Consider the following 18,138-nt stretch of genomic DNA (forward strand, 5'->3'; position numbering starts at 1 on the left):
GACTGTAATAAATTCCCCTGAGACTGCAAATCCTCTGCCAGTTTCAGAAAGCATTGCTCGTGCGATACTCAGATTGCCCTTTTCTCACATGATATATAGTGAATTGTGAATGATGGGCAACAAGCAGATTCCATAGTTCTATATTTCTGAAAAGAATTTGACACAGTGGCCCAGTGCAGACTGTTAGCGAAGATACCAGCTTATGGTATAGGTTCCCAGATATGTGAGTAGTTCTAAGACTTCTTAAGTAATAGAGCCCAGTACATTTTCCTTGAAGGTGAGTGTTAATCAGAGGCAAGGGTGTCGTCAAGAATGCCCTGAAACTGTGATAGGACCACTATTATTTTCTGTATACATAAATGATCTGTCAGACATTTTGGGCAGCACTCTACAGTTGTTTGCTGATGATGCTGTGGTGTATGGGAAGATGTAATTGTTGAGTGACTGCAGGAGACTACAAGATCACTTAGAAAAATTTTCTAGTTGGTTTGATGAACAGCACCTAGTTCTAAATGTAGAAAAACATCAGTTAATGCAAATGAGTAGGGAAAACAAACCCATAATGTTCAAATACAGCAGTAGTAGTGTCCAGCCTGACACAGTCAATTGTTTAAATACATGGGCATAACAATGCAATTTTGCCAATGTTGACTGGAACTCTTCCAAATTCTGAAGATGTCAGAGATAAAATGCAGGAAGAGAACGGCTATTTACAATTTGTAGAGACACCAGATGGCAATTAACAAGAGTCAAGGGGCATAAATGGGAAGCAATGGTTGAGAAGGGAGTGAGACAGGGTTGCAGCCTATTGCCAATGTTATTCAATCTGTATATTGAGCAAGCAATAAAAGAAACAAAAGAAAAATTCGGAGTAGGAATTAAAAGCCACAGAGAAGAAATTAAAACTTTGACAGAATTACAGTGTCATCGACAAACCACAGAGACAGCAAAGGACCTGGAAGAACAGTTGAATGGAATGGACAGTGTCTTGAAAGGAGGATATAAGACGAACATCAACAAAAGCAAAATGAGGAAAATGGAATGTATTCTAACTTAATCAGGTGATGCTGAGGAAATGAGAAAGTAGTAGATGAGTTTTGCTATATGGGCAGCAAAATAACTGATTGAGGTCGAAGTAGGGAGAATATAAAATGTTGACCGGCAATGGCAAGAAAAGAGTGTCTGAAGAAGAGAAATTTGTTAACATCAAGTATAGATTTAAGTGTCAGGAAGTCTTTTCTCAAAGTATTTGTATGGAGTGTTGCCATGTATGGATGTGAAACACGGATGATAAATAGTTTAGACAAGAAGAGAATAGAAGTTTTCAAAATGTGGTGCTACAAAAAAATGATGACGATTAGACGCGTAGATCACGTAAATAATGAGGAGGTACTGAATAGAATAGGGGAGAAGAGGAATTTGTGGCACAACTTGTCTAGAAGAAGGGATCGGTTGGTAGGACGAGGCATCAAGGGATCACCAATTTAGTTTTGGAGGGCAGTGCAGAGGGAGACCTAGAGATGAATACACTAATTAGATTCAGAAGGATGTAGGGTGCAGTAGTCACTAGGAAATGAAGAAGCTTGCACAGGATAGAGTAGCATGGAGAGCCACATCAAACCAGTCTCTGGACGGAAGACCACACAACAACAACACAAAGTGGTATGAAATGCAATGAGCACATGAAAATTGTGGTGACCACATATAGGACACTAATGCGACCTGTTCTTGAGTACTGCTTGAGTGTTTGGGATCTGCACCAGATTGGATTAAAGGAAGACATCGAAGAAAGTAGGAGGTGGGCTGCTAGATTTGTTACTGTAGATTTGAGCAATGCAGTAGCATGACGGAGATGCTTCAGGAAACCAAATGGGGATCCCCAGAGGAAAGGCGACATCTTTTCGAGGTACACTACTGAGAAAATTTAGAAATCACAAGGAGACATACAGCCAGTGTTTTCCCATTGATCTATTAGCGGGTGGAACAAGAAAGAAAATTATTAGTAGTGGTACAGGGTACCTTCTGCCATGCACTGCACAGCCTTGCAGAGTATGTACATGTAGAAATGGCCCCCAAGATGGTAAGGAGCAAAAACAGATCATATGGTTGGAAACAGCTTCCATCAGGCACACTCGCTTCAAGGTAGACGTATAAGATGTTTGGAGAAACAGATTACAATGATTAAAAACACACATGAGAACACCAGTATTTTAGAAAATCTTTTAGCTCAACACTCAGGAGACCAATGAGCTGGAGCACGATCAGGTAGCAAAAACATTACCTCCCATACCACAAAAGGCACATTTCCAGCAGGGGAGGCAGAGTCACCTGCAGGAAGTGCAGATCTGCTTCACATGTGAGGCACCAAGGCAGAATTACTGGGCCCACGAAGCAGTTGATAAAAATCCCTGCCCATACACTGAGACTGAAATGGTGCTGGTGATTTACTGTTACAACACCACGGTGATTCTCTGTAGCCCATGGGTGGGTGCTGAGAAGGTTGAAGATACTTCCGCTCCTAAATGTTGCATAATTTATGAATAGGGTTGAAAACAGAAATCCCAATGCCATGATCACCTGTGTGAGGGACCAGTGCCAACATTGTTGCTGTGGAGCCGAGTCCATAGGTAATGAGGCCTCCAAGAATTTAGATGTGACAAGAATAGTGGCAACTGTCATGTAGAATGTTCCACAGAGTCATCTGGTCTACCCCAAGCTGGCAGACCACCAGTCTAGTGCAGATACTGTGGTCACTGGGGAAGATCTTTTATCTCTTCCTTCAAGTAGGTGCACCTCCCTCTGCACACATTTCCCGCTATAAGTCCAGATGATTTTTTTTTTTTTTTTCCCCTACTTATCCTCTAAGGGATTGTTTCCTGCAGTTTGACCCATTTAGCAAAATCACTTGTAGATATATTACGCAAAAGGGTTTTCTTTCCTTCAAGCAGCAATTTACTGTATGTTACTGGAGCAACAAAACATCCCAAACAATTTGAAAAATTGTGCAGATCATTTCAGATTTCAGTTGAATGGGATATTAATTACATTCAATTTAAATGCAAAACAATTATTTAGCGATTTTCTTGGTAAACATATTCTCTTAGCTTTTAGAGATACAGCCAAATAAAAGAAAAAGACTTCACTTAACAATTACGGTATTTCTGCAATAACCATTCCTAGGCAAGTTATCCATAATAAATCCATAAGAGCTGACGGTGGTCCAACAAACACTAAAAATAATAAAATCATGTGATAAAATTGGACAGTGAAGTGACGAGTTTCACCGTCCAATCACTTTGAACTTTGTTAGAATTGAGCATAGACACCAATACATGCAGGGCCAACTTAGGCTCAAGTGACATAAGCCAGCACTTGACACCTCAAGAAGAGGCACCAGGGACGTGCAAGTTCGTGATCTGTGTGAAGTGTGCATAAAAACTGGTAGTGAAATTAACACAGGTGAAAGTGTATGAAGTATAAAGTCACTTGTCTGCAAAAATGTTCTCAAATCAGCCCTGACTATATTATGGGGCACGGGGAGTCACTATTTCATTGGTATTAGAAAATCAAAGATCTTGTTTGGTACTGCTGATTGAAAACCGTACAGCAGGAACCATAGCCTCCAACCCAAATGGTCACAATTTTGCATGGATTAGCAATCACACTACTATTTAAAAAACAATACTGATTTTCATTTGCCTGTTATTTTAATTACGTTTCTTACCAGACACAGGTGGTTTAAAATTGTTCTAATGTTCTATAAAACACGAAGAGAAAGTAACAATGACTCTACATTAAAACTCATTAGGAAGAAACCCCAATTAATCTATGAATCTCTATGGCCCACCACGTACAACCATCAAAAAGGTCTGGTAAAGTGAAGAGCTAACATCGTATCATCAATGGTGACATCACTGGCTTCACTTGGACCAGTGTACAGCAGGAATATCACATCCCATCTTTCGTCTGAAGTTTTAAGGCGGGTTAAAGCATCTGTTAAACATGTCTTCACTTCCTTCACTTTAGTGAAATATCTCCAAATATCCTTTCAAATACATTTAACTACAGTTTTCTTAGTGTTCTAGCTGGAAGTGCTTCTAAAGTGAATTTTACCTATCAAGCAACTGTTTTTTATTGTTAGAAGTAAATTTTAATTCTCCATTAATGATTAAGACCATAAGTAAATGTAACTTCAACGAATAGTTAATCGAATTTGTATCAATATTCTCTTCCTCACTGGGAGGCGGAGTGGGGTGGGAGGACACTGGTAACTATGCATTTGCACTCTTTGATCAATTTTAATTCCTCCTTTTTTCCGGAATATTTACAAGCTATTGATGCAGTTCTAACTAAATAAATGGCACATGACACACTGAGAAGGTATTACATATCTTAAATAGGAAAACAAATGGAAAACAGAGGGGATGTGAAATTAGTAATAGGCCTGAGCAATGATTAAATTAGATTCAGATTACATTCCATAGAGCGAAAAATGAGATGACACTCAGGTGTGTACAACATGTCAGGAAGTTGTTGTTGTTGTTGTTGTTGTGGTGGTGGTGGTGGTGGTGGTGGTGGTGGTGGTGGTGGTCTTCAGTCCTGAGACTGGTTTGATGCAGCTCTTCATGCTATTGTATCCTGTGCAAGCTGCTTCATCTCCCAGTACCTACTGCAGCCTACATCCTTCTGAACCTGCTTAGTGTATTCATCTTTTGGTCTCCCTCGACGATTTTTATGCTCCACGCTGCCCTCCAGCACTAAATTAGTGATCCCTTGATGCCTTGTCCTACCAACCGATCCCTTCTTCTACACAAGTTGTGCCACAAATTCCTCTTCTCCCCTATTCTATTCAGTACCTTCTCATTATTTACGTGATCTTCCCGTCTAATCTTCATCATTCTTCTGCAGCACCACATTTTGAAAGCTTCTATTCTTTTCTTGTCTAAACTATTTATCATCCATGTTTCACATCCATACATGGCAACACTCCATACAAATACTATACTTTATGTTAACAAATTTCTCTTCTTCAGAAACGCTTTTCTTGCCATTGCCAGTCTACACTTGATATCCTCTCTACTTCGACAATCGTCAGTTATTTTGCTCCCCAAAGAGCAAAACTCTTAATATTTTAAGTGTCTCATTTCCTAATCTAATTCCCTCAGCATCACCCGACTTAATTCAACTACATTCCATTATCCTCATTTTGCTTTTGTTGTGTTCATCCTATACCACCCTTTCAAGACACTATCCATTCCGTTCAGCTGCTCTTCCAGGTCCTTTGCTGTCTCTGACAAAAATTACAATGTCATCGGCGAACCTCAAAGTTTTTTTTTCTTCTCCATGGATTTTAATACCTACTCCGAACTTTTCTTTTGTTTCCTTTACTGCTTGCTCAATATACAGATTGAATAACATTGGGGATAGGCTACAACCCTGTCTCACTCCCTTCCCAACCACTGCTTCCCTTTCATGCCCCTCGACTCTTATAACTGGCATCTGCTTTCTGTACAAATTGTAAATAGACTTTCGCTCCCTGTATTTTACCCCTACCACCTTCAGAATTTGAAAGAAAGTTTTCCAGTCAACATTGTCAAAAGCTTTCTCTAAGTCTACAAATGCTAGAAACATAGGTTTGACTTTCCTTAATCTTTCTTCTAAGATAAGTCATAGGGTCAGTACTGCCTCACGTGTTCCAATATTTCTGCGGAATCAAAACTGATCTTCCCCCGAGGTTGGCTTCTACCAGTTTTTCCATTCGTCTGTAAAGAAATTGCGTTAATATTTTGCAGCTGTGACTTATTAAACTGATAGTTCAGTAATTTTCACATCTGTCAACACCTGCTTTCTTTGGGATTGGAATTATTATATTCTTCTTGAAGTCTGAGGGAATTTTGCCTGTCTCATACATCTTGCTCACCAGATGGTAGAGTTTTGTCAGGACTGGCTCTCCCAAGGCTGTCAGTAGTTCTAATGGAATGTTGTCTACTCCTGGGGCTTTGTTTCGACTCAGGTCTTTCAGTGCTCTGTCAAACTCTTCACGCAGTATCATATCTCCCATTTCATCCTCATCCACACCCTCTTCCATTTCCATAATATTGTCCTCAAGTACATCGCCCTTGTATAAACCCTCTATATACTCCTTCCACCTTTCTGCCTTCCCTTCTTTGCTTAGAACTGGGTTTCCATCTGAGCTCTTGATATTCATACAAATGGTTCTCTTTCCTCCAAAGGTCTCTCTAATTTTCCTGTAGGCAGTATCTATCTTATCCCTCGTGAGATAAGCCTCTACATCCTTACATTTGTCCTCTAGCCATCCCTGCTTAGCCATTTTGCACTTCCTGTCGATTTCATTTTTGAGACGTTTGTATTTCTTTTTGCCTGCTTCACTTACTGCATTTTTGTATTTTCTCCTTTCATCAATTAAATTCAGTATCTCTTCTGTTACCAAAGGATTTCTACTAGCCCTCATCTTTTTACCTACTTGATCCTCTGGTGCTTTCACTATTTCATCTCTCAAAGCTACCCATTCTTCTTCTACTGTATTTCTTCCCCCATTCTTGTCAATCATTTCCTAATGCTCTCCCTGAAGGTCTCTACAACTGCTGGTTCTTTCAATTCATTCAGGTCCCATCTCCTTAAATTCCCACCTTTTTGCAGTTTCTTCAGTTTTAATCTACAGTTCTAACCAATAGATTGTGGTCAGAGTCCACATCTGCCCCTGGAAATGTCTTACAATTTAAAACCTGGATCCTAAATCTCTGTCTTACCATCATGCAATCTATCTGAAACCTTCTAGTATCTCCAGGGTTCTTCCATGTATACAACCTTCTTTCATGATTCTTGAACCAAGTGTTAGCTATGATTAAGTTGTGCTCTGTGCAAAATTCTACCAGGCAGCTTCCTCTTTCATTTCTTAGCCCCAAATCCATATTCACCTACTACGTTTTCTTCTCTCCCTTTTCCTACTATCGAATTCCAGTCACCCATGACTATTAAATTTTCGTCTCCCTTCACTAGCTGAATAATTTCTTTTATCTCATCATACATTTCATCAATTCGTCATCATCTGCAGAGCTAGTTGGCATATAAACTTTTACTACTGTAGTAGGCGTGGGCTTCGTGTCTGTCTTGGCCACAATAATGCGCTCACTATGCTGTTTGTAGTAGCTTACACACACTACTATCTTTTTATTCACTATTAAACCTACTTCCGCATTACCCCTCTTTGATTTCGTATTTATCCCTGTTTTCACCTGACCAAAAGTCTTGTTCCTCCTGCCACCGAACTTCACTAATTCCCACTATATCTAACTTTAACCTATCCATTTCCCTTTGTAAATTTTCTAACGTACCTGCCCGGTTAAGGTATCTGACGTTCCACACTCTGATCAGTAGAATGCCAGTTTTCTTTCTCCTGATAACGATGTCCTCCTGAGTAGTCCCTGCCCGGAGCTCCAAATGGGGGACTATTTTACCTGCGGAATATTTTACCCAAGAGGACACCATCATCTTTTAATCATACAGTAAAGCTTCATGCCCTCAGGAAAAATTACATCTGTAGTTTCCCCTTGCTTTCAGCAGTTTGCAGTATCACAACAGCATGGCTGTTTTGGTTAATGTCACAAGGCCAGATCAGTCAATCATCCAGACTGTTGCCCCTGCAACTACTGAAAAGGCTGCTGCCCCTCTTCAGGAACCACACGTTTGTCTGGCCTCTCACCAGATACCACTCCATTGTGGTTGCACCTACGGTACGGCTATCTGTGTTGTTGAGGCACGCAAGCCTCCCCACCAACGGCAAGGTCCATGGTTCATGGGGAGGGGGTGTCAGAAAGTATAACACAAAAAACATAGAACATCTGAATATACTACTCACATCCTTAATCTCATTTCACGAGACTGTCAAAATATTTGAAAACATTACAGTAAACTTGACATGCTAATATTTACAGAATTAATACACTGCCAGAATGCAAGATAGTTATACACTTTTAATAAATTTATTGTACACAAAACAACTAATCTTTACTGTTGTGACCAAGTGCTACCAAAAATGAAATCTAACAGACATTTTTACTTGAGCCAGTCAACAGTCCCTGTTAAGATATTATTCTATAGAGTAGATGGAGTTGCCTATCAAAAGATCTTTCACACTTTGCTTCAGCTGTGCGTTATCTGTAACCAAGGTTTTAATGGTGCTGACACTTTATTGAAATTGAGTGTTCTTGAATATTGAACTCCTTTTTGGACCACAATATGTGATTTTTTAGGTCTCTATGTAGACTGTTCTTATTCCTAGTTTTGATACTATGTATTGGGCTACTGGTTGGAGAGAGAGACCTATTCAAAACAAATTTCATTAAGGAATAAACATGCCGAGGAGTAGTTGTTAGAATACCAAGTTTCTTGAACATGTTTCTACATGATGCTGCTAACTTTACACCCCAACTGAGTGTTATTGCAGGTTTCTGTACTCTAAGAACTTTTCCTCAGTTTGTCGAGTTATGCCAGAATATGTTTCCACATGACAAAATAGAATGGAAGTAAGCAAAATATGCAAGTTTTTTTAATAGATTTATATCTCCTACACCTGACATCATTCGCATTGCGAAGACCTGGATGTCTTCATATGTTATACATATGCTGCAAGGAAATCTCTTGCAGTGTCTGAACTGCATATAGCAGGTCTTTTCAAGTTTCATGACAGTGAATTAGTTCTAAATCATTTAATAACATCCATCAAAAATTTGATCAGCAGCCATTTCTAAATATGTACTTGACTTTCTATTTATTGTAATGTTTGTGTCATCTGCAAACAAAACAAACTTAGCATGTGGCAGTGTATCAGACAAGAGGCCATTACTGTACACAAGAAACAGCAAAGGACCTAAGATAAAACTTTCAGCAGCAGCAGCACCACCACCATATGCAATTAATTCCCAAACAGATGAAGACTGACTGATTACTCCACAGATATTTTGCAACAACACCCTTTGTTTCCTGTTAGTCAGATAAGATTCTAATAATTTCGCACACTGCCGGTGATACTATCATATTCTAATTTACTTAAAAGAATGCTGTGATTCACACAGTCAAAGGCTTTTGACAGGTCACAGAAAATGCCAGTATCCTCCAATTGTTACCTAATTAAGTACATTCTCACTGTTTGTGTACTTAGCATTCTCCATATCAGAACCCTTAAGAAACCCAAACTGTGACTCGGACATCACATTATCCACAGTCAGATGCTTAAGACAACGCGTTAACACAATCTTTTTGAAAAAACTGCAAAGAATGAAATTGGTTGATAGTTTGACAGTACCTCTTTATCCCCCTTCTTGCAGAAACTGAACTTCAGTATATTTTAGCCGGTCTGGAAATGTTCTGCTAATACAAGATTGATTACAAAAATATCTAAAGATAGAACTCAACTCACATGAGCACTCTTTGATTCATGTCATCGATATGTTACCATAATCACTAATTACTTTGATTTTAAGGATTCTTAGAGAGGTGAGCATCATTTCCATCTTAATGAAGTTATTTCTACAGACTGGTCTCAGATATTTCATTACATTGTTTACTGTACCTGATAACCCCACGCTGTCAATAACAGAAACAAAACTGTCAATAACAGAAACAAAACTGTCAATAACAGAAACAAAACTGTCAATAACAGAAACAAAGTACTTGCTTAAGAGGTTTACAACACTACATGCACTTGTTATCAATGTCCCATTTATTTTTAGAGCTATCTGTTCCTCTCCCTTTTTGGCCCCACCTGTCTCTGTCTTCACTATATCCCATACAGTTTTTATTTTGTTGCCTGATGTACTCATCTTTTTCTCACAATAAAGCTGCTTTGATTTCTGAATTACTTCCTTCAATATTTTGCAGTATTATTTATAGTGCATTACAACGGTAACATCAGAGCTATCCATAGATAATAGATAGTGTCTCCTTTTTGTCCTATGTGATATCTTTATTCCTTGTGTAATCCATGGTTTATTTTTAGATTTCTTTTTGATTTGAGTTATCTACAGGGGAGACAATTTTTAAATAAGAAAGTAACTTTATTAACAAGTCACAAGTATTGTAAACATCTATTGAGTTCATGTCTTTGAGAAAACTTCTAAAATTCTCAATTTTTGACTCAGTTACTATCCTCCTGCACTCAGATTTAATTTTATATCCTGGAAAGTTTGAACATTTAACATAATATGATGCTGCATGTCATGATCAGAAAGCTCATATACTATTGGTTATGTGGTATGACCTCTTCCCTCTAGATTTATCTACAAAGATGTAATCAAAGCAGTCCCACAGCATTTGCATATCCTAGTTGCAAAGTTCAGAGATGGAATTAAACTGAATGACAGTGTTACTGATTGCATTAATTGTTCACTGACACAGCTTTTCAATAAATCCAGGTTAAAGTCGCCAGCAACAGATATTATACTGAAGAGCCAAAGAAACTGGTGCATCTAACCCATATTATGCAGCACCTCCCCCCCCCCCCCTCCCCCCAAGCACGAAAAAGTGCCGCAACATGACATGGCATGGACTCTAGTAATGTCTGAAGTGGTGCTGGAGCGAACTGACATCATGAATCCTGCAGGACTCTCCATAAATGCTTTAAGAGTACGAGGGGGAGGACATCCCTTCTGAACAGCATGTTGCAAGGCATGCCAGATATGCTCAATAATGTTCATGTCTGCAGAATTTGGGGGCCAGTGGAAGTGTCTAAACTCAGAAGAGTGTTCTTGGAGCCGCTCTGTAGCACTCTGTGGGCTGTCACATTGTCCTGCTGGAATTGTCGAAGTCCATAGGAATGCATAACGGACATTAGTTGTATCCAGATGTATCAGGGGTCCGTATCACTCAAACTGCACATGCTCCATACCATTACAGAGCCTCTGCCAGCTTGAACAGTCCTCTGCTGACAAGCAGGGTCCATGGATTTACGATGTCTTCTCCATACCCGTACACGTCCATCTCCTCAATACAATTTGAAATGAGACTCATCCAACCAAGCAACATGTTTCCAGTCATCAACAGTCCAATGTCAGTGCTGATGGGTCCAGGCAATGCGTACAGCTTTGTGTCATGCAGTCATCAAGGATACACTAGTGGGCCTACGGCTCCAGAAGCCCACATTGATGATGCTTCGTTGAATGGTTCACATGCTGACATTTGATGATGGCCCAGCATAGAAATCTGCAGCAATTTGCGGAAAAGGGTTGCACTACTGTCATGATTCTTTTCAATCGTTGTCGGTCCCATTCTTGCAGGATCTTTTTCCGGCCACAGCGAGGTCAGAGATTTTATGTTTTACCAGATTCCTGATATTCACGATGCACTCGTGAAATGCTCATATGGCAAAATCGCCACTTCATTCCTACCTCGAAGGCACTGTGTCCCATCACTCATGTGCTGACTATAACATCACATTCAAACTCACTCAAATCTTGATAACCAGCCATTGTGGCAACAGTAACCGATCTAACAACTGCACCAGACACTTGTCTTATATAGGAGTTTCTGGTCACGGAGCCGTATTCTGCCTGTTTACATATCTCTGTATTTGAATATGGATGCCGATACCAGTTTCTTTGGCGCTTAGTGTATATGCTATTAAATTTCTCTTGTGCCATGCAGTTTTGAAGATGTTAAATTAAGATTGTCGCGTAGTTTTATACTAAACTGTAGAATGCTATATAACTTGCCATAAAGCAAGATTTCCCAAACTGTGTTCTGTGGGAAGTGATTAAGTGCTCCGCAAAAAAACTATTAATAACGTGGCTTTTTTTTACTATGTTAATTTTTTCCTGTTTTATAATTTCCATGTTATTAGTTACTGTTTAAAATTGAAGTAATCACTTTATAAACCATGTTTTTCTGATTTTTTAAAAAAATTATTAATCTCCAAAATAAAGAACATGTTCCATCCAAGCATCAGTATTCTCGAAGTATTTTGTTAGACGAACAGTCTGGGAACCTCTGCCGTAAAGTCATAACTTTTCTTTGTTTTGCATTTTCACAACAGTAATACCATATCTAAGAGTAAATTATTAATAAGCAAATTTCCAGAAAAGAAACATATTTCAGTGATAATTTTTGAGGACAAATCGAAACCCTGTTCCTTACTTACACACATGTACGAGGCGTGTTTTTTAAGTAAGGTCCATTTGAACCTAAGTACACAATGAAAGGTTATTTCAAGAAAGTAAATTTATTTTCAGAAAGTACATACTTCACTCTATTTTTCAACATAGTTGCCGAGTTTGTCGAAACACATATCGTACCTCTCAAAAAATTTTAGAATACCCTCTTCGTAAAAACTTGCCTTCTGCTCTGATAACCAAGAGTTTACTGCTGTTTTCATGTCGTCGTCATCATTGCAAAAGTTGCCACTGACGTGTTGTTTGAGGTGGAGGAACAGATGGTAATCACTTGGCACAAGATCAGAACTGTAAGGTGGGTGGTCTAAAACTTCCCAGACAAAACTCTCCAATAAATTGCAGGTCTGACCTGCAGTGTGAGATCTTGTATTTTCATGGAGAAGCACAATTCTCTTTGTCAGCATGCCGCGTCTTTTGTTTTGAATTGCTCTGCATAGCTCACTCAGGGTTTGGCAGTGTGGTTCTGCACTGATAGTGGTTCCTCATCGCATGAAGTCGACCAACAAAACACCATGCCTATCCCAAAACACCGACACCATGATTTTTCACAGGGACATAGTCAGTTTGGCCTTCACCTTTACAGGTGTGTGTGTGTGTGTGTGTGTGTGTGTGTGTGTGTGTGTGTGTGTACGCGCGCGCGCGCACGCCTCCATTCCATGCTCTTTGCTTCGATTCAGGCGTGATATGTGAAACCCATGTTTCATCTCCAGTTATGATCTGACTCAAGGAGCTGTCACCTTCTTCGTGACGAGTCAAGAACTTCATCGCACACTCAAACCTTTGGTTTTTGTGGTCCTCTGTTTCCAGAACCAACGGGAGCACAGTTTCCTAAAGTTTAAGTAGTTCAGAAGCAATGTTGTAAAGCACTGATCTCTAACGTCAAGAAACTCGTTTGAGACACATGTTATTGTGAAGTGCCTGTTCTCACGAATACTCGGTTCAACTGAAGCCACCAAATCGCCTGTAATCAAAGAAGGGCGACCAGAGCGATCCTCATCATGGATGTTGCCACGGCCATCTTTCAATTCTCGTACCCACTTACACACTTTGCTTTCACTCATAACAGTATCACCGCACACTTCGAAAATCTGTCAATGAATTTCTGCAGCAGACAGGTTCCTTGCTGACAAAAACCATATCACTGAGCGAACCTCACACGTGGTGGGCAACTTGATAGTCTTAAACATTTTGAAAGTACATAAAAGAACCGTACAGGTTATCTACAGAGCTGAAACTGAGCACAGTTGTTCCTGAGGCATGCCGGTACATGACGCACATGCTCGTTGTGGTACAAGCACGAACTACTAGTGTCTACAACAAAACAGACCTTACTTAAAAAAACACGCCTCGTAATTAGGATACTCTTAAGTAACATGCTTAACTTTGAAAATGGCGTGATGCCATAAGTATGTGGCTAATTAAATTACATTCTGTTCTTAGACTTTTCAGTTCTCAATGGGAATTAGTGTGCTAGGAGTGAAGGTGCAAGTAATCACAAATACGATGTATTTCGAAGGGCAAAGGACAGAATTTAAACAACGCATTTTTCAACTGATTCACTATGTCTAGAGAATAATGTCAGTTACTTACATCGGTCTCTTCATTGTCATCCATTTCTCCCATATCTGCAAGGCTGCTACCAATACCACCACTGCCACCTGAAGCTGAAGACGCTAGTGCTCCAGAGCTACTGCTGCCACCTGCGCCAGCTTTGTCCTTGTCCTTCTCTCTCTCCTTCTCACGGTCCTTGTCCCGCTCCTTTTCAGAGCGGTCACGGTCTCGGTCCCGGTCCCGACGTTCGCTGCCTCCACGCTCGCGTTCCCTGTCTTTGCGGTCCTCACCACCACGTTCCTTCCGCTCGCTGCGTTTTTCTCGGTCACGCTCCTTCTCTCGTTTCCTCTCCTCCTTCAGTGCCCGGACATGCTCACGAAACCAATCCTCCCTCACAGATCCAGATTCTACTGCTTTGTAGCGTGGGTCACTATCCAGGCGCTTCTTCACATCCGGCCAGCGTGCATGTCTGTCAACCAGCTCTGGATGCTCCCGCAGCAACGCCATGAAGTCCCGCTTCACCTGTACACCATCATAATACCAATCAGTCTGGAGGCACGACAACTATAAATAATAAAACGCAGGCTTGCATTTGCTCCAAACCTCCACTTCTGCCAAGATGGCCCCCTCACTACAGCTGACTCTGTAGTGCTATGCAGGTGACAATACAGTACTGTTTAGGTATTTGATTTGAAAATAGTACTACTAAAACATAAACAACACCAAGTGCACAAAGTTGCTGAAATATAAAAATGCATCTTCAAATCACTTTTATGAACTCTTATTTACATGACTGCAGCAAACCTCAAAAAGAAGTGTACTATTCGTCATTTCAAACATATGTATGAGATGTTTTATCCAAAAAGGTAAGACTCAGAGTATGTTGACACCAATCATATAACTTTTCACCTATGTGTTAATTTCTGGATACACAAAGTAGAGCAATGATATTTGTTTCAGTACTTAGAGATACTGTTTTATGTTAGGAATACACAGCTTGCAGTTTAAGAAAAATACTACTCAAGTGGAAGGCATATATTTGACAAAGGCTCTTAACACAATAGAAAATAGAATTCCCCATAATTGAAAATGTTTCCAAAAATCTAAATTGAAGAACATTGTTGATCACAGAAATATTATTTTCTTACATAATGGTGAAGCTAAGCTGCATAGAGCTTCCTGTATTGCTTAGCAACCCCTTGACAAATTATATAAAACCGTGTCTATTGATGTCCATGACAAAAGCTACATAAAATCTGTGTAACAATTCAAAACCACAAAAAGAGAAACATTTTTGTGTGATCTTACTGCCAGCAGAGTGCCAGCTTAAATATGATAGCAGGAAGGTTGTACTGAAAAACAACAGTGTCAGTATCTATGGCTTTCATTTTATGGGCACGCTTGATAATTTGTTTTCAATATAGAGTGAAACATTACTTTTGCTACTTATAGCAAAATTCAGCATGAAAGTAATGTGCAGTAAGGCTACAAACAGAACATATCAGTTTAACTGTTCAGCTGTAAGACCTTTGTTCTATATCATTACGTAAAATTCTTTAACATTTCTTTTCTTGTTGGGCTACCTGCAGTACTAACCAACCAACACCTACAATGTAGCTCAGGCTTTTACTAGCAAACCAATTTTTCACTACCACTTCTCACATAATTCTGATACTGTTTCCATACAAAATCATATAATACTGCCTAATGAACAATAGCTTTGTTTTGTGGGTATAGGGATTAAGTTTACATGACCATGTTTTTCAGCCCATACCTATTCCTAACAATACTTTCTTTTCTCCTGAATTTTCAATAATACCATGAAGCGTATCTACTTTGAGACATATACGAACAGTCATGAACAGGATGCTTGGAAAGAATTGCTTGCAAATAAATATTGTACAAATAAGATGTGCCATGTAGCAACTAAAAAGAAAAAGTGAATGGTGGAAGTCAGGAAACCACTATGGAGAATTTCAAAACCAGTAAAGATAAAACAGAAAGATGCAGAACCTTAAGAAAAGAAGGAAAGAAATGATACAAAAAGCTGTTACGCATAACAAATACGGCAGCAACAGAATCAAGGGAAAACAAAGTAAGATGTGTTTATCTGAATGAGACAGAGGAAAACAATGTTAAAAAAGTAACACTTCAAAATGATACTATGAAAGATTGGAAAATAAATCCTAATAATCATAAACATGGAATTAAACTGAGAAGATTAAGAAATAATTGTTTCTGAGAAGGAGAAGTGACAAAATACTGGTAATTGAAAAAAAAAAAAAAATGAATTATTGCAGACCAAATACCAATAAAAAATCCAATGCAGCACATTCTTATGTATTATTTTATTTCTCAAAAACAAACAAACACACACACACACACACACACACACACACACACACACACACACACACACACACACACACCTTTTATGCTTCACAGAGATAAAATACTTTTATATGATTATAAATTACAAAATCTGTTTACTTCTTGCACTGCAATGAATGCACTTCTGATTATTTGTTTATTGCTCTATGTCTACCACTGAAAATATTGGATGAAAGTTTTATTTTCCTTTTTGTCTTTCAATTATTTCTTTTGATCAAGATATTCGCTTCCTGGAAATCTGTCTGGAAGTTCCTGTTTCATGATATTCACTATCCAAAACTCCTCATATATTTCAATACTAATTTTCCACTAGTCTGAATCATCTTTTTCACCTTCTAATTTCAGCTTCTGGCATGCCCATAAGCCTTATTCCTTCAACAGAGCCAATTTAGTTGTCTGTTTTCTACTGTTTTTGGGTTTAAGTAAATTACTTGTTGCCAGAGGCTACTGAAAGATGCCTCCAATCATGTTCACCACAGTCTTGACAAACATTGTAAATTTTTTTATCTGATAACAGATTTAGTGATCTTTATTAAATGATTACACAATGAAGCATTACTTTTTTTAAATATTTGTATGCACTTACTCCATTCACCATTTTATAGATGTGGAAGACTTAAAAGACCAGTTCATATGCAACAATGTTCCATATACAAGGACATTTTTGTAAAAGTGGCTGCCAGTGTTTGAGACATGAATATTTGACTGTAGTTATATACTCACACAGTCACTTATTGGGTTTTAAAAGCATGCATTACAACATCTTCCAAATGCGAAACAATTTATATAGTTTCCTTCTGTAGAGCCAGAAATTTTTTTATATCAATCTAATGAATAATAAACACAAGGAAATCAGTGTAACAATTCACAAATTTCGCATTTGTAATGAAAAATAACTTGCAGATTGAGTAATATGACAGATAAGCAATATAGTCTTAAATATGGGCCTTGAAAGTCTAGTGTAAATGCTGTAATGTTTAGTAAATGGTGTCTATATGGATATAAATTGCTTTGCCATATTTGCACATACAGTTCAAGGAAAATTTACATCTACAACATCAAATACATCATACTACTGGAACAAATTTTTAACGTTTTACGATGGTCTCAAAAATTAAAAAGGGAAAATAGTATTGGAACAGTAAAACTGGGGCAGATACAGAGGTACCATTTGATCAATTACAAATTAATAACTGAAAGGATATGAGGAATTGTGAAACTAGAGCACAGAAATGCAACACTATAAAATGTGTAAATTAGCATGCAGGATTATAAAAAAAATTATTTTATGTCAAGAAAGCGTAAATGTGTTGTTAATAACAACACTTTTCAACAATTTTAACAGTCGCAAACTTCCAAATCATAAAATAAATCCTGACACAATAACTGTCAATCTAACAGATTAAACATTGACAGTGTATCTGTTACCAAACTGAATTACTTACTCAAGTGATAAAAAATTTCATGAATTATGCTTTTTTTAAAAAAAATGTATATAGAAAACATGTATACAGAATTATTAATGTTAACTAAAACACATCCTAACAAATCAAACAATGAAAACTCCAGGTAGGAATATCAACAATTTAGGAAAAGGCAGATAGCTACTTACTGTAAAGATGATACGTTATGTAGCACACAGACACAATTAAAAGACAATCGCACACAAACTTTTGGTCACTTTGTTAGAAAATCACACACGCCATTCCTTCACACAAGCAAGCACACCTTACACATAACACCCAACCCTAGTAGCTCTGGCCAGAGCTGCCAGTCGTGTCCACGAGGTGTACTTGTTTGTGGGAATGAAAGGGGTGTGTGTGTGTGTGTGTGTGTGTGTGTGTGTGTGTGTGTGTGTGTGTGTGCTTTCAATTAAGACTGTGGCCAAAAGTTTATGTGCAAGTATGTTTTAATTGTGCCTGTCTGCTACTTAATGTATCATCTTTACGGTAAGTAGTACGCTGTATTTTTCTACATTGTTGACAACCTAACAAATGTTAGCAATCAACAA

The 18,138-nt window shown here is 38.5% G+C and overlaps 1 protein-coding gene across 1 annotated transcript in view; it reads right to left on the bottom strand.

Moving 5' to 3' along the window:
* The window catches only part of LOC126464350 (transcription elongation regulator 1), a 260,399-nt gene that overhangs the window by 41,253 nt on the left and 201,008 nt on the right, over positions 1-18,138 (bottom strand). Inside the window, exon 14 of the mRNA XM_050096228.1 lies at positions 13,776-14,258. Coding sequence (XP_049952185.1) covers positions 13,776-14,258 — 483 coding nt within the window. The remainder of the gene's footprint in view (positions 1-13,775; positions 14,259-18,138) is intronic.

Source organism: Schistocerca serialis, chromosome 1 (assembly GCF_023864345.2).
Source record: "Schistocerca serialis cubense isolate TAMUIC-IGC-003099 chromosome 1, iqSchSeri2.2, whole genome shotgun sequence".
NCBI lineage: Eukaryota > Metazoa > Arthropoda > Insecta > Orthoptera > Acrididae > Schistocerca > Schistocerca serialis.